We start from the raw sequence: 26,844 nt of genomic DNA on the forward strand, positions 1-26,844 counted from the left end.
GTCGAATTACGACCACAGATCTAAGGTATTCCATCAGTCCAATTTCTTTGTCGATTGTCTAATGTGATTGCGTCTCACTCTCTCATTAAGCAAAATGTGAGACAAAATACACATTGGACAAAGAAGTTGGACAGGTGGAATACTCTAAGCGCCAAACACTAAGGGCACATTCGCACGGCAGCTTTTTCAACGCGCGTTAAAAAAGCGTTTGAATGACACAAATGGATTCTATTCTATCTATCTATTCACACGACAGCGGTGACGTTTTTATCAAGCGTTGTTGGATTTTCGACTTTAAGCCTTGGTCGTTAAGTCGAATTTAGAGTGTGGACAGATTCAAGCGCTTTTTTAACGCGCGTTGAAATAGCTGTCGTGCGAATGGGGGCTAAGGATGGAACTGAGTCCTGTTGCAGTAGTGACGACATCTAACGTCAGTTTTGGGGTAACAACATTTTGTTTAGACGTTGTCGGTCTTGAGACGACATTCGGATGTCAGCTACTAGATGTCGCCGTTCTTTGATCTGTTACTTATTTGATCAAAGAAATTACCGTTTACACTGGCGATATCAACCACGTTCGACGTGTTGCCTCCCTGTCACACTTACGAACGAATTTACAAGTGTGACAGAGCAACATGACGAACGTGCTTCGCGGTTGGCCCTCAGTGCCTAATATCGCAACAGTAATACATCCGAATGTTAGTCGAGTTCATAATTAAGTATACATTTTTTCTCCTTATTGCTATGGATTAAGGTGAAGAAATGTATACATATTTATGAACTTGAACTTCGTTTTATTCGTCCATGTTTATACTAAAATGTCTTTGATACTAAATCCCCAGTCCACTTTGAACTGCATCGCTTTGTTTTTCTTTTTAAATGGATTAGAGGTTATGATTTGCATGTACATTGGTTTGCAGTCTCACATGTTTAGCTGTGAATAAAATTTGGGTACACTTTTTTATTAATGTGTCACTGGTGTACATTTGCTTCGTTATGTTTGAAGGTTTGACTCGTTTTTAGCCATGGAAACAAATGTGTATGCGTCAGAAAAAAGGAACATTTATTAGTTGTCAATAAGGAGCTATAGGCATAGAGATGCTTTTAGAAATCGTTCCTTATTGACAGTCAAGGTGACGAAAAGTATTCATACAGGGTAGCTAAAAAATAACTGCATTCCTGTTGCCAGGGAGGTTTTGGGATTATACTGAACAACTTTTACTATGGGACCAATTGCGATTTCAAGTTTGGTCCCATAGTAAAAATTGTTCAGTATAATCCCAAAAACTCCTTGGCAACGGAAATGGAGTTATTTTTAGCCACCCTGTATAAATGTAAATAAATTGATTTAAGGGCCAAATTTGAGCAAACCTTGATGTCATGTTACATTTAGAGTTATATATAAATCTATTAATATTTGTGTATAATATAATGTATGTTATATGAATATACTCTTCTAAAATATATTTAAAAACTGAGCAAAACATGTAAAAATGTATTTATATGTAAATATAATAGAGTTTACAATTAGCCTACCTTAGAGAATATATATGTATTTGCTACGCATATTTGCTATAGTGCTTTGATATTTCAATTTATTCCTTAGAAGATATTTGCTACATTATATCAAGTAGTATTAAAAAAACTTATAAAATATAAATTGACATCAGTGTTTTTTTTAAACCGTTGTTCCTGATTGAGTCTTAACTTCTAGCGTCCTACGGTCCTAATATCAGTACTTTACCACCATTGAAATTTAAATCATTATGAAATGGAATAGAGTTCCATTTGGCTTGTTCCGCTCCATTAAAAAGTAAATTCAACTATTTTCTAATATCATTGATTGAAATTCCAATGGCCGTTAAGGTTATCTATTAAAAATTCATGTTAAGCTCAGTTTTTAAAAAATTTCCATTCTGACCCCGCTCTTCCTAATTAACTGTTGCCTCCCAACCTGCAACTTGACCCCCTATCTGAATTATAATAGTTTGTTAACATTGCTTTCATTGTCAGTTCCGAAAAAAGTACATTTTCTTTAAAGAAAAAGCAACTTTGAGGCCTTTGATTTAAAGTTCAATTTCGAACACCACCGACTAAGGAGGCAATGTTGCAAACGTAATGAAATCTGTACGTTTACCGCTTACGCGCGGCAGGTGGACCTAACGCATATCGCCGACGTGTCGACGGTAACTCGTTCTTGTGTTTTGTGTGTTGATAACCTTTTAATATTGACACTGACTGGCCAATAATGGACCTTGTTGTAATGGTGTAAGGTCCTTTTTGGTCAGATAAGTGGTTGCTGTGACGTTAGCCTTGATTCGCGGTGCAAGTCATGTTTTTTTTTAGTTATAAACTGGCAATATATATGGCTAGCGATGAGTTATCGTTAGTCATATTTGGAGTAAAACCTATAAAAATACACCTTCTAGCCGCCAGGCGCCAAATAGTGACAAGCAACTGTCAAGCTTATTTTAATTTACGAAGGCTCAAATTACGTTGTAAACTGTTTTATTGTAGCAAACAATGGCACAAACATTGTAGATGATAGTTGTAATTTGGCCCCCCATATTGTTAACAGTTACTTTTAAGTTCATAGAAAAATATTGCCTGTTTATATTTATAAAAACATTAGTATTACTATCGTGAAACAAGGCCAGGATGGAATTCTCATAAGAGACATAACCTCAATTTTCTAAACTGGTATTTTTTGTATTTATTCCCAACAAAGAGAGTAGTGTATAGAGTTACTGTTATGGTAAATTATGTAGCCACAGTACACATACTGCCATCTTTCGACAGAACATTAAAACTTTTACATCGCCATTTGACTTTGATCCTTATTCTTGCACAGTAAATTTGTTAATTGTCAAAATGTAACGCCATCTACTCGACGGTAGGCCAAAGGTTATGGCGCCATCGCTCGAAAGGATTGCACCATAACCTTTGGCCATGTGTCGAGTAGATGGCGTTACTTTTTGATATTTAACAAATTAACACATGTCAGTGAAAGAATAAGGATCAATGTCAAATGGCGTTCTAACAGTTTTAATCTTCTGTCAAAAGACGGCAGTAAATTTACTGTGGCTACATAGTTTACTTTGACAATCTGACTCTATTTCAAATTCTCTTTTTTCCTACTAATCCTTGTCTTGTACTTATAAGAATTCCTTCTGAACTGTAAATATAAATTCGCGAGTGCACCTCTTATTTTGGGTTTCGCTAATCGATATAGCTTAAAAAACCTATCTGACAGGTTGGTAATTAGTTTAAAACTGAATTGGCTATAATAGGTATGTATTTATCAAAAAAAGACTATAATAATAATAACTCGATACAGGGAATCCAATGCTTTTTGTGCCTTTTGTATATTGCACTTATTCCCTTTGTATATTTCATATGGTTTTAGTACAAACGGCATTGCTTCCTTATTTTGTTTTGTATTTTTTTAGCATGTTTGACGAGTGTGTGCAAATTATATAAACTTATTTATTTATAATTTAGGAACTTTTTGAGTTCTGTCGTTTCTGCTTACATTTTGACATGCTTTTTATTTTATTTCTAAGCTTCTAAGTTTTAGTAAGTATAGGCAGAACTTAGAATGTACCTTAAGTATACTAAAAGTAAAATTTCGTTTTTATTTGCAAGCTGTTGTGACAAAATGGACCGCAGGCGTGTGACGCACTATACTATGGCTGATAACGGCTACCATCTCTTGTCTATGGTCGAATTATAATAGACCACATGAATCTATGGTAATGGGTATTCAGTGTTTGTCATTATTGTCCTAAAGTTATGTCTCTCATGTTTTTCATCCATTTTTAACGCTCAATATTTTTTATGCAAGTTTTTTAAAGCACATTGCTAGTGTTGGTAGGAACTCCGCGCTTTACGCGACTTTGCGCTTAAAAATTTTTCGAGTCTTTTAAGTCCCGAGTCGAGTTGCTCGTTGAGTCTTTTTTATGAGCACCTCCAAAAGGACTCGAGCCTCCCAATAAAGACTCCGTGAAAAAAATTTAATGTTTTTCCTAAATAAGTGTACCTAATCCACAAATTATACATAAGATCAATGCATTTCGATTTTTTTTAATCGAGAGTATTCTGAAAAGGACTCAAGTCTATAAAAGACGGATCTCTATCAAGTTGAAAAGAACTCTAATATAGACTCAATTATACGAGTCTAAAAACATAGTCGAGTCTAAGAACACTCAAAACAACACTACAGAGAGAGTGAAGCAGAGTACTAGAAGGACACGAGTCCTACCCAACACTACACACTGCTGTTCACGATCTATCTTTTCATTCTGTAATTTGTAAAAACTAATGTAATTTAAAGTAAATCTACTTTGTGATTGTACAGATATGCTTGGTATGTTTAGCTCGGACCTGTATCTAGGTGAATGTGGATCTTAAGAACATTACAGCCATTTTATGGTCGTTGCACTGCCATTCGCGGGTCGCGCTTTTCTGATGAAACTATTTTCTAAGAGGTTGATATTATTGACTTGAGAATGATATTTTTTTACTACATGACAGTATATTTCTTAAGCAATTATACCTATGTAAAAAAAAGTTAAATACAAAGTAAAAGTACAGTAGTAAAGTAATAGGTATGTAGTTAAAATTATAAAGGTTTTTCCAGAAGAGTTATTGGGAAATAGGAAAGTTATTACTTATTACCAGACATCGAAAATTTTATAGCATTTTTGGTGTTAACGGAAGCGGTATGCAAGAGCGATAGAAAGGCAGCTAACGCAGCTCACGCAAATTCGGATTTCCATTCTCGCGGTGGACTATATTTACCGATCATTGATATTTAAAAAATATATAAAAACCATCACACAAGACATTTTACAAATAAGAAATTGACTCTTCAATGTTTCATCAGGAAAGCCGGCGCGTAGCTTGCAGTAGAGTAGTGTATGATAGTGTGTAATTGTATATTGAGGCATGCGGCGTTGGCATGCTCCCCGCAGTAGCGGCCGCCGCCGACGGACCGGCTCGACTGTTCAGATACTTTTGACGCGGTTTGCGTTTACATTTATATGGGGAAGGGCCTTAGTGTATCTTGTGACGTCGGAGAAAGGACGCAGTTGCAAGATATACTAATGCCTTTTAGATATAGACCATGATTGTGTAGTTTGATTTGAAACTAATTTTAAGGTGTTTACACATTGGAGTTGCAAAAAGTTACCGAGTATATAGTCCGTCCGTTTTTCTAAGATCAAGTATGCCATAGTAAACGTATGGCGAACTTGATCTTAAGAAATCGGACAGGCTACTACGGGCGTTTAAATTGCTGTCTTGAATATCTTAAACAACTTAGAGTGAATGAAGTTATGTTTTGTAATTTCTTTGAAAAAATATGTTTAAAAGTAGCAAAGGATCATTATAATCACATGGTGTTTACAAGTGGTAATAAATGCCCGCTTAAAATATTTTTAAATATCATATTTCAAGATCATTTCAGAAGCTTTGTAAACTATATAGAGCGAATGAATCCCATCACAATACTGCAACTCCATATTGGAAACACTAGTCAAATCGAAACTGTATAAATTCTGAACTCGGGTGGGGTCCGGCGGCGACGCGGGTCGCGCGCTCGCACGTGCAAACGCTTCGTCCCGCAGCTCCCTTTTCCTCTGTCCGTAGGCCGTACGATAACGATAGCTCGGGCTCCGACGAGCTCGCGCGATTAAACCCCTGACGCTGCGGCGCACAGGTCCAACCCGGGCACGCCGACCGCGCCGCGCCGGCCCGACTTCATCGGCGTCGGCCGCGCCGCCTCGCCGCAGCGGCGCTTCCTGTCCGAGGGCGAGCTGCTGCGCGACCCGGCGCCGCCGCCGCCGCACCCGCACCGCCCCACGGCCGACGACATCCGCGAGCTGGCCGCCTCCCCGCAGCGCGGCAACTACCTGTGGGCCGAGCGGCCGCCCCCGCGCGGCGGCGTGCCCGTGTTCCCGCCCGCGCCCTCCCCGCAGCCGCGCCGCCGCCCTCCTCCTCACTCCACCCCCCCCGCCCGCCCGCTCTCCTTCGTGCGCGCGCTCGAGGTGCAGGACCAGCTGGACAAGCGCGCGCCCGCCGCCGACCCGCCCGACCGCGCCTCCGTCTACGACTGCAACTACGAGATATCCGTTTGAGACGCCCGAACTGAACAGACGTTCCGCGTGTTCGACGTTCCGATGTTACCTTAGCGTGTGACGGTTCGACTCGGTTTTACGTTCTCGACCCCCGCGATACCGGACGTTCGGTTCGTCTAGTGCTCCGAGTGCGGCCCGCGTGTGATTCCAAAGAGCGTGTTTGTTATTTTTTGTTTAATGTTGTAACGCACAATGATCACTGAAATTGACCATGGAAAACCTAGAAAACCTCCGAGTAAATTTAGATATTCGAATGTGAACCTATTAGAGAGTATCAGGCCGCCGGTCAGCATTTTGTATCCTCGAGCCATAGAGTAGGTCCGCGGTGAGGAGTGATTGTGTGACGTTACTATTATAGTCAATAGCGATTAAATGTAAGACTCGGGTTATTGCTCGTAAGGTGTAATTAGAGTTTTATATGTATGTATATTTGTGAGCGATTTGTATTGTTGAATTATATTTAACTTTGTTGACAGAGCGTGTACATAGTCCCCCCAGTGTTGTGATTCCGAGATGACAATTATAGAAGTATATAGAAATTGTATCGACAATTTGTGTGTCTCAATTATTCTGTATAAAATATATTTATAAAAAATAAGATTTCTTTGAGCTGTTGTATGTTTTTCCTTTAGGTTTAATGTACGCCACGGAGACCCGTGGTTACGGAATTGACTGATTTGTTACTGCTTCAATTTTCTTAGTTTGAGCGAGAATATGTACAGACTCGATCTGTTACTTCTGTGCCTCGGCGACTGTACAAATATTTGACACAAACTACAAAACTCAGTATTGATGTAGCACTTATACGTAACACTAGGAATCCACAATCACATAGCACTGACACTTTATACGCGTAAAGAAGTAAAAGATTGACTCTGGTAATGTATGTGCCAAATATTCCGTAGACACATAGCTTAGCGCGCAATCTGTTACTGGAAACTTCATTTTTCATAGACTATCTGTGGCAGTTATGATCGTGATCTGAAGCCCGTAACCATATTACCTGGTTTGATATTTTGTATTACACTTGCTTTAAAAGATATAATATATATACTGTAATAAATATTCTTACTGATAAAAATCCTGGTCACGGCACCAAATTGTAAGGCGTTCGCACGTCAGGGAGGGGACATCGCTATATAATTGCATAGTGCTGGCTCCCTTACACGTCAGAACGGTTGTCAAGTCCGTAACTGTGCGATAACGACGTAAACCAATATTAATAGTATAGTTAGTGATCTGTTAAACGCTTACACTGCCACAGGTAGATCCATTATCGCATATAAATTCTCATTTAGTTTTTGGTGAGATGGTTTATTTAGGTCAACAAAAGTAGCGCTGGAGCATCCTAAAATTATACTGAATGTATATTTCATAACCAACAACGCTTTACACCTCTTAATTTTAATTATTGACAGAGCTTATATGAATATATAAGTAAACATGGCATGCTATTGTAAAAAAAGGAATTCTTAGTCAAAATCTTAGTGTAACAACCGATATTGACTATTTAATGCGATGACGTTAAAATTAAATTTTAACTACCGACTAAGGTGTATATCGTTTGATACTGAAAGTTCTGAATACAATTGTTTATAGGACTGTATTAATATGGCACCTATTAAAACCTCTCATTGAGTTTATTATCATATTTACAATGTGTATTTGTTCGACACTTACTTAAATCGCTCTGAGGACTAAACATGAGTAAAAAAAAAGTGTTCCGTGAATACGGAACACTTAAAATGAAAGGTAAAGAAGACCTAAATATACATGTAAAAAGGTCACACTAAGAGTTAAACCCGTACACCCTTTTAACCAACTATGAAAGGTGTTATACGTGTTTTCTAAGAAAGGATAAAAGGTTCTCAATGATCTCGATTTTCTAATTTTTCGTCCTTATAACGCAATACTTAGATTTTTATAATAGAGAATTCATATACAAACATATTTTCTTCTTACGATATGTATCTAAGTTATCTAACACGTGCGCTATAGCTAGGTAAATTGTATATAGTTGGTCCAAAAAAAGTCTGCAGCGGATTTGATAGCCCACGCAGTGCAAGTGTCATTAATACGTCATAATTTTATAGAAGTTTGACGTTTAAAATAACACTCACTGCGTGGGCTATCAAATCCACTGCAGACTATTCATGGTCTGACTATCTACACGTTGATGTAATCAATATGTCACATCAGTGGCCGAGATTATTGTTTTGTGTACATAATATCATATATTTATGTAATGACAATCTATAAGTCAGGCAGACTCAAATAGGCTGATACTCGAAAAATAACTGCTACAATTCTTAATAAAACTAATAGAGTTCAGCTTGATTTGGGACTGCTTGGTATGTGGTTATTTTAAAGGAAAAGCGACCTTAATGCTTCAAGTACTTACATCTCTTCTATTTGTATTATCTCTAGGTAATAAGAATTGGTGCGTTAGGGTCACTTTTGCGTACCAACATATTGTACAGAAACCGTATGTCTTATAATTTATTAAGGTTAAGTATGTAAATATTTTGCGATGTAAAACAGTCCTAAGAATAATTTTGTATAGAATGTGTAATAGCATTTGTGAATAACTGTTTGATCATAATCACTGTTTCTTCCTTATTTATTCGGTAATCCGTTTTTTTCCTGAACATATCAGATGTGTTAAGGTCGCTGCATACTCGACGTGATTTTATGATAAATCACGTTTCCTATACGGCTGCCTTTAGTGTGTAGCGTGTGTAAATTGTGCAAATTTGTCAAGCAGTGCTTAGATTGTGAACGGCCTATACTTGGAAAAGATCATTAATTTCATTGTATTATAGAGATAACATTCCGATTTTCATTTATTTATATCACATTCGCTGATAGGATTTCTTCATCCATTTCGTGAAATATGAAATGCGTCGGAGTAAACTCATATTGAGTTTTTTTTTTACATTTCATTATTTTCATCAACTGTCTCGCCAAGCAAAACGACCGGTCTGGCCTAGTGGGTAGTGACCCTGCCTGCTAAGCCGATGGTCCTGGGTTCGAATCCCAGTAAGGGCATTTATTTGTGTGATGAACACTAATATTTGTTCCTGAGTCATGGGTGTTTTCTATGTATATAAGTATATATATCGTCGCCTAGCACCCATAGTACAAGCTTTGCTTAGTTTGGGGCTAGGTTGATCTGTGTAAGATGTCCCCAATATAAAAAAAAAATGTACCATGTGAGTGGTTCAAGAAGTGCCACTTATCAACCTTCCTTTTTTACTGTCAAAACAGTACCTTTTTTATGAGAACGTCTTTTTATAGAGTTAGAGATGGGATTGAGCCTTACACTGCCATAATATTTTGGCCTAACCCTTCTGTGGTCGTCAAATGGATGAAGAAACCTATTTTGTGTTCATATAGCTAGCAAAACATGCAGTTTTTCGAACCTACATAGGATTATTGTGTAAACTCTGACCACCATAGTCATTAGTCATTAAACTCTGTTCGGCCAATCTTGATTCATAAAGCGCTTTTTACGAAAAGTAGCTACTGAAATGGAATTAGCGTATCGCCGGTCAGTTTCCTAATTCGTCAATTTTGCTGATTCAGTAGTTTACCTTCTGGTCATTTTCACTAGGTTGACAATTTCGCTAGTGGGTCATTTTCCTAAACCTTCAGTTTACTCTTTCGCCAGTTTTGCTAGGCTTCAGTTTCGTAAATTTGCTAGTTTCCTTATGTGCTAATTTAATTATTCGTCAGTTTGGTCAAATGGTCATTTCCCCTAGATAATCGGTTTCTATATTCGCCAGTTTCACTAGTTGCCAGGGTCTTATAGTCGTGTTTCGGTGTATCAAATATACAAGGTGATTTCAGGGTCGTGTGGCAAGTAGCAAGAGACCAAGGCTTGATGCAGAATCAAAAGATGAACCTATTGATGCTTCATTGATGTTTCTAGTCACCTTATTAAATGTTATTTTAAAACTATTATCCGACACCATACAAAGTTATGTCATCTGCTATTCTCCTGTAGGTACAGTCACCTGCGAAATTATCTTCCAGAACAAATACTGTAGAAGTATCTTATTTAAGCAATCTCATTTGTAGAGCCATAAACGCGTGTCACCTTAAGATCGCCTTAAAAACAGCTGGGTTCCTAGTTTAGTACGGAACCCCAAAAAAGTAGCAAATCATAAACATGACGAGATGGGAAAACTGACAAACTAAACTATCAGATGAACAAGGAAAGTAACGGATTAGGAAAATGACGAAATAGCAAAACTGACAACTTAAGATAATTGAGGAATAAGGAAGTTTGCGACTCAAGAAACTGGCTTAATAGGGGCTCTGACAATTTAGTGAAACTGGCAAAAAAGGAAATTGGTGAATTAAGAAACAGTCTAATCATTAAACTGTTGAATCAGCAAAATTGACGAATTAGGAAACTGACCGGTGATACGCTAATTCCTGAAATGGGTTCTTCAGAGAAAATGAAAGAAGTTTTCCATTGCAAATTTGATTTGATGTAGCTGACTCAGAGGGCTTACCGCAACCACATTCGACGTGGTGCCTCTCTGTTGCACTTGTAAATTCGTACGTAAGTGCGACAGGGAGGCAACACGTCGAACGTGATTCGCGGTAGACCCTCAGCAATAACTAATTCTTGCTTTGGAGAAACCCAGATCTACGTATATATCTTCAGCTGCTTTGTATTCTATGGTTGGCTGGACGGATCTTATCGAAAAAATTGTAAGACTCAAGGGCATCGAATACAGGTCATCTTGTATAATTTTTTTCATACAAAATTACACTTTTTTCAGTACTATAGAGTGAACTGATTGTGGTGGTCGAAATCGAAAAGTAAAAATAGAATTATATTGGCTAGCATTTTTGACGGTGCGTACTTAAATTATATACCTAATTGAATTGTTTGAAACCGTACTGTATAATAGTTACAAATTAGTTATTACAAATGGGTTTTTAAAGATTTTTATGTTCAAGGGAATAAGTACCTCGAGCAAGTCCAAATGGTAGGTTAGTCAAATGCAGTTAGAGTGGTAAAGGAATACATGGTGTTTTTGTTTTTAAGAAGGTAAAGTATTAATTTACATTTTAGTTTGTTTGAACAGAGTTATTCAATGAATTGAATTGGTTCAATGTCAAAGCGCCACTTGCACTATTCCACTAACCCAGGGTTAACCGGTTAAACCTGGAGTTACCATTGTTACCAGTATAATTTGACACTGGGTTAACGGTTTAATCGCTTAACCCCGATTTTGTGGGATGGTGCAAGTGGCCTTTAGGGTCACTTGCGCGTCCAGGGTTAGCCAACTAACTCGGAGTTATTATGAACCACGCAAGTGGCTCTAATTACTCTAATAGTATTATGAAGATGAGCCGTCGGGCGCCTAGGTAATAAAGAGCGGTTAAAACATTTCTAAGTACTTATACTTAATTAAATACGAAAACCAGTTGTTTTTAGCGATTATAAGATAAAGCCTAAAATTTATGATCACGTGGTTTTAAAATGTAATTTTGATTTAGACCTATTACCGCTCCGTACGTTATTCGGTTACTACTAAGGTTTCCAAGTGCTAACATTTGGCAATCCAGTCAGGTAGGTACATCAGAACACCATCTAGCTATATCCACTGTCATAACTAAGTTACCAATAACATTAACAATATTGCGCTACCAAGGTAATCTTAGTACCCCTATATTTATTCCCTTGACAGACCTTTCCGGAAATGAGTTTTAAAAATGTAACTAAAGATAGCTTTATTTAATTTGTCTAGGCGCGCAGCGGCTTAAGGCCGAAACACACTGCATGCATAATGCTTGCTCCTTCTGTGTAGTTCATGGCTTGGGTACCTACCGTACTCTCAAATGCTTAAGTGTGGTATTCCACCTGTCCAATATTTGGTCAAATGTGCATTGCGTCTCACTCACATATAAAAAAAAATACAAAATTGAACAAATATCGGACGGGTGGAATACCACCCTAAGCCATGCAACACGGCGGTGAGGCATACGGTGTGGTTGGGCCTTTACTCATTGCTCATATTTATGGGGAAATGATCTCTACCGAATAACTCTGTTTACATCAAACTATATGTTAGGTTAATTGACATTGATTTGTTTTCCCAAACTCGACGTGTTTTGAACACTGACAGCTGTGCTGCAAGATTTATTTAAGACTAAATTGCAAAAGGTAATTCAAGACCAAAAAAAGTAAGACAATGTTGCCACTGCAATAATTTGTTTGTAAAATAGCTTGGAGGATATAACCAACGGAGACGCCATGTCTAAAATTTTCGGTACAAAATAGTCTGCCGTTTTTTGCGGGGGAGGGGCACATCAAATGTATAGGTACGTCATGTCAGATAAACGTCAGTCCATACATAAGGTTGACATGAGGTTGACCATTGGCCGCCTATTTTCGACAGAGGGGAACGCCTGTTAACCTTTTGGCCGCCGGACCTAGTCCGCAAAGACGTTCACTCACACGCCAGAGCAAAATTTAAGTAAACAACTAATAAAAAGTTTAGGGATTGCAAATAGTGATATCGATATTTACAATTTATGGTAAAAATCTTTTTAATTTAGCTTTGTTCATATCCTGTTTTAATTTAATTCCAAATTGCCAAAATTAAACATATGTTTTACACCCGAAAATGTTTAAAATATAGGGATTTAACATAAAAAACAACCACTAAACAATGTCGATTCAAGACGTGATATCGCCGCACTAGGCTGTACGAAAAGTCTTTTATACAAGACAACGGCGCGCATGGACTGCCCGCAGTGCAGATCGACAAGGACTGTTTCCGCGCGGATCAAGTAATAATAGTCTCTAGGTCAACGGCGTAAGCGCTTGTCGGTACGTAAACTTTATTGGCGTAACGTTAAAGCTGCGCATCATGTGTCGATAAAGTCAATATACCGGAACTGTTTTAGTGAAAATTACACGTGGGTTGAATTTTTAATGAGTGAAGATATTATAACTTTTAAGTATTAATATAGTTTTTAAGCCTTATTATATGTAATACTAACACAATGGGATCTCTGTTATCTTGAATTAAATAAATAATTGAAATTGAATTGAATTATTCCGGAATTAGAATCTATCATTATAATTTCAGTTTGGTTTACATTAATATAGGTAAACTCTAATAAAAAAAACGTTCAATGACTTGTTATAAAAAAAAATACACATTAACTTCAATGTTATAACAAAAAACTAAAGTCTGATAAACAGGTATGTCCCTGTACCACTCTTGTGCGAAGCGGTCGCTGCGGTGTATCCCTTCCCACTAAGCTATAAAATAACATCAATTATTTTTTTTATTTATCTCTTCTGCAATTAAATAGTCCACAATCTACAAGGGCAAATTTACTTGTCTGACTCTAGTTTATAGAACTAAAGAAGCTGCCTGAACTTTAAATATAGTTATGCCTGTCTGACTCTCGTTCTACGTATTCTAGTAAGTAGTTATACCTACTATTCGTTGAAAAAAATTGGCGATTAACAAGTGTTCAAATACTTAGATAAAAACATATTTCTGACTTTATATTTACTTTAAAAATTCCCATATCGAGTTAACATTCCCATCCCTAGCTGTCTTTTATACAAGACAACGGCGACGAGGAACATGAAAAATGTTGAAAATTGGAGCAATTTTTTTAAATGCCTTATTATAAAAGAAGGGATTTATATAGCGGCTTAAAATGCAAATAAATGAAAAAACAAAGACCTTAAATATGAACACGAGTGTAAATGAAATTGCAATTGTTATTATTTTCACATTAACTCAGTGGTTGAATTTGTGTCTTGTATACAAGACGACGGCGCCAGCGTATCGTTCTATCGTTGTCTTCTATACCGGACAACGGCGGTCAAAGGGTTAATGGCGGCTCCATTGTTAATTACTCCGAGTAAAATAGTAAATTCCTTTTGATAAATAATCACGCTGAGATAATTTATTTATTAGTCATTTTACTCCTACGATTTAAAAAAGTACTTTTATTTACTTATTTTTACACAAGACGCTCTAGTAAAAAGTGGCAACATTTCTTACTTTTTTTGGTCTTGAATTAGGTACGTTTTGCAGTATAATGTGTATTATTAGAACCTCAAGTCGTTGAAACCTAATATGTATGTGACAGTGTTTTATTTTTGTATTTTGATAAAATTTGTGTAAATAATTTTCTTATTTTATTGATATTAAACTCAATTTAATCAAGTCTTTGTTTCATTCCAATTTATTTCCTTATGTACCTAATAATCCTATAAACATAACATACATTAAACATACATATAAACTACCTATTAATACTTACATAAACGAGGCTCTCGTCTGCCAATAAACCGCTTTGTGGTTTGGCAGAAGATTGTATGTATTTAGATGTAAGTAAGCTTGAGAATAAACGCTTATTTATTTATTTATTACAAGGGGTTACTCATGGATCTTATAACATAAAACCAAGTTATTACAGTGGTAATAACTGGGAATAACCCGTTGGTAATCACAGGCGTGGCTCACTCCGCTATTTCGTCGCTTTGCTACAGGTAGCTAAGTACCTCCGTTCCACTCCAATTTTGGGGAAAGCCATTAGCCGCGCGTGGCGCTGTCGCCATCTAGCGGCCATATCTGTGCTGATCTTAACAGACGCGTTTTGTTAGAGAGCGAGTGTTCTGTACCTAGTACTATTATTTATTCTGTGGTAATAATAATAAGAAAATAGTCGTTGCAAATAGAGTTCGTTTACAATGGGCCCCCTTGTAGGTATGTAGACTGAAAAAAACTCGTGAATTACATGTTAGAGGTATTTATTTAGGTATTCTTGTATAAAAATAGATAAAGTAATAGCCTATAAAATATACTTATACACAAAGTTGTTATTTATAAGCGACTTCAAAAAATTAGGAGATTATTAAGCGATGTACCAGTCAGCGTCAATATATATTGTAGCAGCCAAAGTGGCCAAGTAGCTCGTGACACCGTACTAAATAATATATGGTGTAACCAAAGAGAATTTGAAATAGAGTTACTGTCATGGTAAATTATGTACCTACATCTACTTCACTTATTGCCATCTTTCGACAGAAGATTAAAACTGTTAGAACGCCATTTGACTTTGATCATTATTCTTTCACTGTTATGTGTTAACTTGTTAAATATTAATCGCCATCTACTCGAGTAGGCCAAAAGTATGGTGCAATCTTTTCGAGCGATGTCGCCATAATCTTTGGCCTAAAGTCGGATGGCGTTAGTTTCAATATTTAACAAATTAACACATATCGGTGAAAGAATAAGGATCAAAGTCAAATGGCGTTCTAACAGTTTCAATCTTCTGTCGAAAGTTGACAGTAAATTTACTACATAATTTTACTTTGACAATCCGCCTCTATACAGTCTATTCTCTTTGGTGTAACGAACTATTTGCAGCTATAAGCTGATATTCAATGCCGACTTTATCGCACCCTGATAGTATTAAGAACTTCAATCAACCCAGCGTTCACTTTCAACATGGCTAACTTCGTCTCCACCATGATGAAATCGCTTAGCTCCATCTGTAGACAGAAATACACATTAAATATACTTTAAAATGTTTGGGATGGGGTGGTATATTTCATCTGTCCAATATATTGGTCCAATGTGTATTTTGTCTCACATTTTGCTTAACACATTCAGGGCCAGCCGGCCTAGCCAAGGTTACAATCGCTATCGCTTCGACAACGAAAAGCATTATGTCTCTCTATCACTCTTCCTTATTAGTGTGACAGTGACAGTTGCGTTTCGATCGCTACAGAGCGTAAGTGATTGGCATCTTGGCTACGCAGCCAGGTACACTATTCGTAGCGACTACGCGTTACATACGGCCACAGAATAAATAATAGTACTAGGTACAAAAGACGTACTCTCTAACAAAACGCGTCTGTCAAGATCAGCACTGATATGGCCGCTAGGTGGCGACAGCGCCACGCGCGGCTTATGGCAAACCCCAAAATTGGGGTCGAACGGATGTAGTTTTAGCTACCTGTAGCAAAGGGACGAAATCGCGGAGTGAGCCACGCCTGGCTACGAGCTACGAGCTACGAGCGTAACCCCGTAGCACTTAGCCCCACTTGCACCATCCCATTAACCCGGGATTAAGCGGTTTAACCGTCAACCCAGTCTCAAATTGTAATGGTAACCATGGTAACTCCAGGTTTAACCGGTTAACCCCGGGTTAGTGGGATGGTGCAAGTGGGCCTTAGTGGCAATGAATGTGTTAATGAGAGAGTGAGGCGCAATGATATTGGACAGGTTGAATACCCATTATACAGGGCGTCCCACGGCTATGCCACATGGAGGGAAAGTAACCTAAATATTGTAGATGGAACATTTTACTGAAAGAAGACATTATTTTAATTTAAAAAACAATTTAAACTGCATTCATAGATTTTTAAATAATTACATGGTTGAACCGGGAATCGAACCCGCCGCACGAGAAAAAAAATCATACTGTAGCTTTATCATACCGATCGAAAGGCTTGATCATAAGGATTATTTTTTGCTAAAGAACATAGTGTCAGAAACAAAAGGAAGACCATGAATTTAACATTTGATGTGAAATTTAGCGAAATAATCAAAAGAGTGCGGCTTTGTATTCAACAGAATGAGACTACATTTTGAGCATTTGATAAATTAAATTGATTAATTTTGAATTAAAAATGTTAAAATTCATGGGCTTCCTTTTATTTCCGACACTATGTTATTTAGCAAAAAATAATCCTTATGATCAAGCCTTTCGATCGGTATGATAAAGCTACAGTATGATTTTTTTTCTCGTGCGGCGGGTTCGATTCCCGGTTCAACCATGTAATTATTTAAAAATCTATGAATGCAGTTTAAATTGTTTTTTAAATTAAAATAATGTCTTCTTTCAGTAAAATGTTCCATCTACAATATTTAGGGTACTTTCCCTCCATGTGGCATAGCCGTGGGACGCCCTGTATATACCACCCACAGATACATGGTCTTTTTATTAAATTTCTGTTTACCGTCAACCGGGGTGAATAGGGATAGCTGGGGTGAATGGGGACCAAACTTAAAATGTAATAGTAGTGTGTTTGTGCCGCTTTTGGATCAGAACTTTTCCGCCAGAGGGCGACAGTATGTATGCGCAAGGTAGTGACAATTTAGTTCACCCTACTCCTCGCTAGATGGCGCCACTGTCTATGCGCAACGTTAATTCCAAAGGTCTCCGCTAGATGGCGCCACTGGTTAGTTCACTCTACTCCCCGCTAGATGGCGCCACTGTGTATGCGCAGCGTTAGTTCCAAAGGTCTCCGCTAGATGGCGCCACTGGTTAGTTCACCCTACTCCCCGCTAGAGGCGCCACTGTCTATGCGCAACGTTAGTTCCGAAAATATCCGCCAGCCCCGCCGGAGGGCGACAGTATGTATGCGCCGCTGGTTAGTTCACTCTACTCCCCGCTAGAGGCGCCACTGTGTATGCGCAACGTTAGTTCCAAAAATCCCCGCCAGCCCTGCCTGGGGGCGACAGTATGTATGCGCAACGTTAGTTCCAAAAATCCTCACCAGCCCTGCCTGGGGGCGACAGTATGTATGCGTAACGTTAGTTCCAAAAATCCCCGCCAGCCCTGCCTGGGGGCGACAGTATGTATGCGCAACGTTAGTTCCAAAAATCACCACCAGCCCTGCGTGAGGGCGACAGTATGTATGCGCAACGTTAGTTCTAAAAATCTCCACCAGCCCTGCCTGGGGACGACAGTATGTATGCGCAACGTTAGTTCCTAAAATTTCCGCCAGCCCCGCTGGAGGGCAACAGTATGTATGCGCAAGGTTAGTTCTAAAAAGCCCCCGCCAGAGGGCGACAGTATGTATGCGCAACGTTAGTTCCAAAAATCCCCACCAGCCCTGCCTGAGGGCGACAGTATGTATGCGCAACGTTAGTTCTAAAATTCTCCTGCCAGAGGGCGACAGTATGTATGCGCAACGTTAGTTTCAAAACCATCCGCTATGAAATGAATAGATGTCTCCACTTTGTATGTGAGTTGTTGAATCGCTTAAATGAATAGATATCCCTAGTGGCGCCTTCGTCGGTGGACACCGCTAGTTAGTTCCAAAAATCCCCGCCAGGCCCGCCAGAGGGCGACAGTATGTGCGCAACGTTAGTTCCAAAAATCCCCGCTAGCCCCGCCTGAGGGCGACAGTATGTATGCGCAACGTTAGTTCTAAACTTTCCCCGCCAGAGGGCGACTGTATGTATGCGCAACGTTAGTTCTAAAACCATCCGCTATGATATGTATAGATGAGCAGCCGTCTGAGTATTTCTAAAAAAGTCCGCAGAGTCAGAGGGGGTTCATGGTAAGTTAATTAATCTTGGTCAAGCAAATCTAGTCAGTAGAAAAAGGCGGCAAATTTGAAAAATCGTGGGCTACCAACACTACGTTTGAATAGTTCGAAAATCGTGTGTCATTTATATCTTATCTGTGGAACTGTTTTGTTTACATTTCATCGCTGTTCGATGTACATTCCTGCCTTTTGTTCGTTTCCTAGGGTTACCATACTTTAGTTTGCTTTACATTGCTTCTGACATATCCGGCTTGACAGACTATCGATTCGCTTAACAATATAGATGTCGCTAGTGGCGCCTCGTCAGTGGACACCGCTAGTTAGTTCCAAAAACATCCGCTATGAAATTGCAAAAAGGCCCATCATGTTTGTTTTAAAATATGAGACATATATCGGCGTTTTTTGTTAATACCACGTCAGTGGCAAACAAGCAGACGACCCCGCCTGGCAGTAAGCAGTCACCGTAGCCTATGAACGCCTGCGAATTCTATAGTTTACACGGATGCACTTTTATTTGCGGTTGGTTTTGTCGCTTGTGCTTATCAAATGTATGGAGTTTGTAGTTTACCAACCGTAAAGGGGTTTTTCTTTTATTATACCACATTGGTGGCAAATAAGCATACAGTCCGTCTGATGGTAAGTTGTTACCGTAGCCTTTGGACGCCTGCAACTCCAGGGTGGATACAAGCGCGCTGCCGACTGCCCAAAGATTCAATAACTTTGTTTTAAAATATGAGGCTTATATCGGCGTTTTTTTTAATACCACGTCAGTGGCAAACAAGCAGACGACCCCACCTGACAGTAAGCAGTCACCGTAGCCCATGGACGCCTGCGAATTCAATAGTTTACACGGATGCACTTTTATTTGCGGTTGGTTTTGTCGCTTGTGCTTATCAAATGTATGGAGTTTGTAGTTTACCAACCGTAAAGGGGTTTTTCTTTTATTATACCACATTGGTGGCAAATAAGCATACAGTCCGTCTGATGGTAAGTTGTTACCGTAGCCTTTGGACGCCTGCAACTCCAGGGTGGATACAAGCGCGCTGCCGACTGCCCAAAGATTCAATAACTTTGTTTTAAAATATGAGGCTTATATCGGCGTTTTTTTTAATACCACGTCAGTGGCAAACAAGCAAACGACCCCACCTGACAGTAAGCAGTCACCGTAGCCCATGGACGCCTGCGAATTCAATAGTTTACACGGATGCACTTTTATTTGCGGTTGGTTTTGTCGCTTGTGCTTATCAAATGTATGGAGTTTGTAGTTTACCAACCGTAAAGGGGTTTTTCTTTTATTATACCACATTGGTGGCAAATAAGCATACAGTCCGTCTGATGGTAAGTTGTTACCGTAGCCTTTGGACGCCTGCAACTCCAGGGTGGATACAAGCGCGCTGCCGACTGCCCAAAGATTCAATAACTTTGTTTTAAAATATGAGGCTTATATCGGCGTTTTTTTTAATACCACGTCAGTGGCAAACAAGCAGACGACCTCGCCTGACAGTAAGCAGTCATCGTAGCCCATGGACGCCTGCGAATTCTATTGTTACCACGGATGCATTTTTATTTGCGGTTGGTTTTGTCGCTTGTGCTTATCAAATGTATGGAGTTTGTAGTTTACCGACCGCAAAAAGATCCAGATTTTTTTTTTTATATACTACGTCGGTGGCAAACAAGCATCCGGCTCACCTGATGGTAAGCAGCCACCGTAGCCTTTGGACGCTTGCAAGTTCAGACTTTTGAAACCTATACATCATCATCATCATCATCATCATCATTATTATCATTAGACCCTCAGGAAAACCTCGACAGGGGACACCTCCGGCCCCCCTGCTCATGTAGTATTTAGGGTTTCTAGCACACTTATTTACGGTTGATTTTGTCTCTTTTGGTTATCAAATGTAGTTTGTAGTTTGCAGACTGCAAAAAGGCCCAGACTTTTTTTTTTTTAATAATACGTCGGTGGCAAACAAGCATCCGGCTCACATGATGGTAAGCAGTCAACGTAGCCTATGGATGCCTGCAACTTTAGAGTTGTTACATGCGCGTTGCCGACTGCAAAAAGGTTCAATAAGTTTTTTTTCTTTTTTTATATACCACGTCGGTGGCAAACAAGCACACGGCCCGTCTGGTAGTGAGCAGTCACCGTAGCCTATGGACGCCTGCAATTTCGAGATGTTACATGCGCGTTGCCGATCGTTGAGATGTAGACCGTGACGTTCGAAAACAAAAAGTCGTATGTGACTGTAAACTTCCATTCACCGTAGAATTTGACAGATAGAGAGAGTTTGAATTAAGTATTGTAACCTTAGTCAGATAATGAAGCTTATTTGAAAGATTATTAACTCTAAGTACTAGAAATAAAGTAGATTTTACTAATGCTGTAATTCTGTAATGCGACATGGTCATGAAACTCGTGCGATGTTGGTGGTATACTCTTCAATCTTTTCAATCGGAATGGTCAGAGGTCAGAGTTCAGAGGTCAGAAAGTCCGTGAGGGACAGAACATACGCAAAGTGAAGAAATTGAAAACACGTTTTAATATACCTGACAACATATCAAGCATAACCTACGTAACTTGGTCGGGTTATTTGTTACCTAACATAAACCATACTAAATTCACTGTGGGGAATTAAAAAAAAAATGTGAGTGTGTGACAAGGACAAACAATAATAACGCTTTCTCTGCTACTCCTACTGAAAGATTACATAAGACTATCTCGTTTGGTCATTTCCCCCTCCCAGTCCCTCCCCCCACCAGTTCCAATTATAATATCATAAATGAGATCACAATACCTGCAACCTGTAACTGACGCATACGCTTTCTAAAATTAATTAAAAAATCAGAAAATAACAATGGAGTACGTCATTGAACTCGTTGCGAGGCTGTGGTTTAGTAACAAGGGGTTAGGGTACAATTATAAATGTGGAGATAGCGACGAAACAAATATTGCATTCATCTCATCAATCGAGGCGCTGGCACCTGACGTGGACATTTACAAGTGGGAGGCGGCCCGGATCGATCTCAAGAAGCTGATGAAAGAACTTCTGGAGGAGAGGAGCATCCTTCAGTTACACTCGGGATACCATGCGGAGGGGCTTTTGCTGGAGGTGCTAAGAAAACACAACATTAGATCATTCCTCTCCGTGCCTCTTAAACAGAAAACTTTAATCTGGAAAGACGCGGGGGTGTGGTTCGTAGAGGTGACCAACCCGAAAATCATCAAGAGAACTTATGTGTTTTTTGACTTCGAATAAGTGTACGTCTGTGTATGTCTGAAATAAAAAAATGTTTAAAAGTGAATGACTATTTATTTATTTACCAATCATTTAGGTATTTTATAATGTTCCAAATGCGAGTACAAAAAAAATGCAAAAGCTGGTTTTTCAAAATTCGTTGTTAAGGGGCTCCTTGGCGCTAATGACATTCGATCTGAATCCTTTAGTTTTCTAATGTTTTTAAAGTGAGAACTTCTTTAGCGGCGTTGGGCACTTTCTGAGACAGCGATCACGTGATCGTAACGTTTAGATGGCCACTCAAATAGATGGCAATTAAATCAATAAAGAAAAACTCAATGACATTACATGAAAAAGGTTCTAATCTTGTACGGGTTGAAATACGAGGATCTCACAGTTACATTCAAACTTTATATCACTCAAATATAATTCAATAAAGCTACATCTTGATGAAATCGCTAATAAAAGTGAACTCTAGTAATGGTGAATAAAACTCAAAATATCATGATCAAATATATTTAGATGCGAGATCTGCAAGGTAACTTTACAATTTCTATTCGAATTTTAAAGAATTAACTGTACAAATTTGAATTTTAAACAAGCTCACTGACCAGCAATTTCGGAGCTAAAGTTTTTCAATAGAAAGGAGGATACATAGTGCTGCAGACATTTTGGCCTAGTCATTGAGTTTTCACTTCTGTCGGCACTCCCGGAGTGCAATCCGTTGTTTTTTGTAGCTATAATAGCAACGACTTTTAGCAATATAGTATGCCATATTTACTTCAAAGTTCATTGTCTTCGAGATATTCGACATCAAGTTGAACAATTTTAGGTCAACAACCTGGTTTTCAGGCCATAGCTTTTGTGTTAATTATTTTAAAATTTACATCTCTGACCAGTTTTTAGAGACGTCAAAGACAAACCCAAATATGCAGATTTCGTACATGTAAGATCCTTCACAGCAATCCAGCTACGAAAAAAGTGTTATTTTTAGACAATGTTTAAAAAAATCATAAAAAAATAAGTATTCATTAGTTTCAAAATCCGGTAGACAAGAATGGAGATTAAAGATTGAAGAATCGGTAGCCATTTGTCTTATAATTCTATCTGAAGTGTAAATGTAGAAGTAACGGCTCAAACCTTGTCAAATATCGATGAAAACCGCGGGGAGCCCCTTAAGGTGAGGTTGTGTAGAGCAATGTTTCAGAGTTACTAAGCGTGTGTCATCATCGTCGTTGAAAATATATCAAGTTCGATTTCAAACAAAAACAAGACCTAACCTAATCAAAGCAAGTGCTATACCATCTACATATTATGCATAGTAGGTTCTGCCATCTTGTGGGTCCCATTGGAAGCATAAACGTCACATTTACGTCTCGCGCCAAAAATCAGATGGCTCCTATGCTGTATAGTTCATGCATGCTCCCTATTGTCAGTTCAGTACGGTGGCGCTTAAGCAATGTCAATGTGAAAACAAATCCGTTTAAAATTACAAGGAGGGATTTCATATCATCGCTAAGTAGGCGAAAGTGTGTCTGTCTGTCTGTTTGTCTGTTACCTCTTCACGCTTAAGCCGCTGAACCGATTTAGTTGAAATTTGGTATAGAGATAGTTCGAGTCCTGGGGAAAATCAGGGATATCATTCCTGAAGAGAGTGCAAAGGCGGGTGGAATTGAAAGGGTTAATGGCATTGCCTAATAATTGAAGTAAGCAATGAGCATATTGAATGATTGCTATTAGCATTATCCAGGCGCTATACCTACTTTAGCTGCTGTCACTAATTCCACGCAGACGAAGTCGCGGGCAAAAGCTAGTATTTCAATATTTTCGCTAGGATTTTTTGATTGTTTAGTACAAAAATCAACTTTACTTAAATGTAATAAGGTTGACATCTGTTGCGGGGTAGCAGAACTTCTGTGATTGTAGCTCAACTATGCGACGCCAGATGGGCTACTCGTATCTTCAAAAATAAAAATCGTAGATGCAATTTCGACATAATTTCCTTTACTGTAAAGTTCAAATTATTGTAATGGGCTAGGGCTCATAGGATAATCTCTTTCGAAATAAGAAAATATGGTCAATCATCCTTTAGATAGCGTTGCGTTTGTAGTAGTGTGCATGTTGACGACATAGGTTTCCAGACCGCAGGGAAGCATCATATATTTGTTAATGCCTGGAAGATTGAGGCCTGTCTGCCCATGCTGATGCTAGCTCTGAGCTTATTGAATTGCCTTTCTTGGAACTCTTCAACGTACTTTCGGTCATTGGTTCATGTGTCTTAGAGTTTGGTAAAATGACATTCGGTGTATATGTTCAGTGGGCATGCTAAGGGTTATATTTGCAAAAACCCAGGTGTTGAGTTTGGTTAATGCTTGAGAGCTCCATGTGCATTTGGCCTGTTTAGTGTCCATATTATGCAGACGCACTGCTTGCCACCATTTGAATATTGTCTTTAGAGCTCTTTGCATTAGGTTGGATATCGTGTGGAAGAAGAAGTTTTGGGTAGAAACGATGTTAGACTAATAATGGACTGACGGATATAGGCTGTCAGTAGTCCTTTTTCCCTGCTTTTGCTATGAAGTTTACCTTGACCCGAGTCCAATTATCTGGTACGATTCACCACGCGAAACTTGCTCTGAATATTATGGCCAGATGCAGATTGCTGTAAAAGCGCCGCTGATTTAAATCAAAAAGTTTGGTCTAAAGATGTTTCTTGCTATATTCCAGTCGGTATTGCGTGCCACTGTGGATTCGAGGATTCCTATGGGCGCAAAGCTGTGTTTATTACTGGTTGAGTATGAACCGGGGAAGTGGGTGTCTCTGAGCAAGTTCCTCTTCCGTGTTCATAAATGTGCCATCTAGTGTTTAAGGAGACCGAGATAGTTGGTTGGTGTCTTGGAGAGTATTATGTAAGTTCATGCTCCTTTATGAGTTTGGGCAATATCAGGAGGCACCCCGTACGATTGCCCTGTCTAGACGGAACCTTCTCCATTATCTTATTTTTACCTCCCATATTTGTTTATTATATTCAGTCAATGCTCTATGATACGCGTGGTACCATACCCATTCTGTTAACAATTAAAACAGATCAATTAAAATAGTTAACAAGAGTACTCTAAATACTCAACAGAGTTAAGTAAAATAGACTGGAGCGATGTATTAGCAACAGAAGTACCACTTACAGGGCTAGCGGGTCTTATTTGAAATGTTCTTTGTCTTATGGGCAGTTGTGTTAAAGTCTGTCACAACCCTACTGTGTTCTTATGCGGTGTCTGCATTAACGCATATATCAAAGGCGTCGGTTCACTGTTATTTTTTATACTGTGGTTCCGTCTAGACAGGGCAATCGTACGGGGTGCCTCCTGATATTGCCCAAACTCATAAAGGAGCATGAACTTACATAATACTCTCCAAGAGACCAACCAACTATCTCGGTCTCCTTAAACACTAGATGGCACATTTATGAACACGGAAGAGGAACTTGCTCAGAGACACCCACTTCCCCGGTTCATACTCAACCAGTAATAAACACAGCTTTGCGCCCATAGGAATCCTCGAATCCACAGTGGCACGCAATACCGACTGGAATATAGCAAGAAACATCTTTAGACCAAACTTTTTGATTTAAATCAGCGGCGCTTTTACAGCAATCTGCATCTGGCCATAATATTCAGAGCAAGTTTCGCGTGGTGAATCGTACCAGATAATTGGACTCGGGTCAAGGTAAACTTCATAGCAAAAGCAGGGAAAAAGGACTACTGACAGCCTATATCCGTCAGTCCATTATTAGTCTAACATCGTTTCTACCCAAAACTTCTTCTTCCACACGATATCCAACCTAATGCAAAGAGCTCTAAAGACAATATTCAAATGGTGGCAAGCAGTGCGTCTGCATAATATGGACACTAAACAGGCCAAATGCACATGGAGCTCTCAAGCATTAACCAAACTCAACACCTGGGTTTTTGCAAATATAACCCTTAGCATGCCCACTGAACATATACACCGAATGTCATTTTACCAAACTCTAAGTCACATGAACCAATGACCGAAAGTACGTTGAAGAGTTCCAAGAAAGGCAATTCAATAAGCTCAGAGCTAGCATCAGCATGGGCAGACAGGCCTCAATCTTCCAGGCATTAACAAATATATGATGCTTCCCTGCGGTCTGGAAACCTATGTCGTCAACATGCACACTACTACAAACGCAACGCTATCTAAAGGATGATTGACCATATTTTCTTATTTCGAAAGAGATTATCCTATGAGCCCTAGCCCATTACAATAATTTGAACTTTACAGTAAAGGAAATTATGTCGAAATTGCATCTACGATTTTTATTTTTGAAGATACGAGTAGCCCATCTGGCGTCGCATAGTTGAGCTACAATCACAGAAGTTCTGCTACCCCGCAACAGATGTCAACCTTATTACATTTAAGTAAAGTTGATTTTTGTACTAAACAATCAAAAAATCCTAGCGAAAATATTGAAATACTAGCTTTTGCCCGCGACTTCGTCTGCGTGGAATTAGTGACAGCAGCTAAAGTAGGTATAGCGCCTGGATAATGCTAATAGCAATCATTCAATATGCTCATTGCTTACTTCAATTATTAGGCAATGCCATTAACCCTTTCAATTCCACCCGCCTTTGCACTCTCTTCAGGAATGATATCCCTGATTTTCCCCAGGACTCGAACTATCTCTATACCAAATTTCAACTAAATCGGTTCAGCGGCTTAAGCGTGAAGAGGTAACAGACAAACAGACAGACAGACACACTTTCGCCTACTTAGCGATGATATGAAATCCCTCCTTGTAATTTTAAACGGATTTGTTTTCACATTGACATTGCTTAAGCGCCACCGTACTGAACTGACAATAGGGAGCATGCATGAACTATACAGCATAGGAGCCATCTGATTTTTGGCGCGAGACGTAAATGTGACGTTTATGCTTCCAATGGGACCCACAAGATGGCAGAACCTACTATGCATAATATGTAGATGGTATAGCACTTGCTTTGATTAGGTTAGGTCTTGTTTTTGTTTGAAATCGAACTTGATATATTTTCAACGACGATGATGACACACGCTTAGTAACTCTGAAACATTGCTCTACACAACCTCACCTTAAG

General features: G+C 39.0%; 2 protein-coding genes and 1 long non-coding RNA gene across 3 annotated transcripts in view; 2 read left to right on the forward strand and 1 right to left on the reverse strand.

Annotated features, from left to right (window-relative positions):
- LOC134670038 (uncharacterized) overlaps positions 1-14,352 on the forward strand; it is a 139,044-nt gene extending 124,692 nt beyond the window's left edge. The window contains exon 2 of the long non-coding RNA XR_010099006.1: positions 14,046-14,352. This is a non-coding gene — a long non-coding RNA (uncharacterized LOC134670038). The remainder of the gene's footprint in view (positions 1-14,045) is intronic.
- Positions 1-14,352, forward strand: part of LOC134670030 (palmitoyltransferase ZDHHC8) — a 54,932-nt gene extending 40,580 nt beyond the window's left edge. The window contains exon 9 of the mRNA XM_063527699.1: positions 5,719-14,352. Coding sequence (XP_063383769.1) covers positions 5,719-6,136 — 418 coding nt within the window. The 3' untranslated portion in view covers positions 6,137-14,352. The remainder of the gene's footprint in view (positions 1-5,718) is intronic.
- A 1,212-nt stretch (positions 14,353-15,564) lies between these two features.
- Positions 15,565-26,844, reverse strand: part of LOC134669770 (uncharacterized) — a 45,689-nt gene continuing 34,409 nt past the window's right edge. Inside the window, exon 13 of the mRNA XM_063527397.1 lies at positions 15,565-15,683. Coding sequence (XP_063383467.1) covers positions 15,585-15,683 — 99 coding nt within the window. The 3' untranslated portion in view covers positions 15,565-15,584. The remainder of the gene's footprint in view (positions 15,684-26,844) is intronic.

The sequence above is a fragment of the Cydia fagiglandana genome, chromosome 13 (genome assembly GCF_963556715.1).
Source record: "Cydia fagiglandana chromosome 13, ilCydFagi1.1, whole genome shotgun sequence".
In the NCBI taxonomy this organism is placed as follows: Eukaryota; Metazoa; Arthropoda; class Insecta; order Lepidoptera; family Tortricidae; genus Cydia; species Cydia fagiglandana.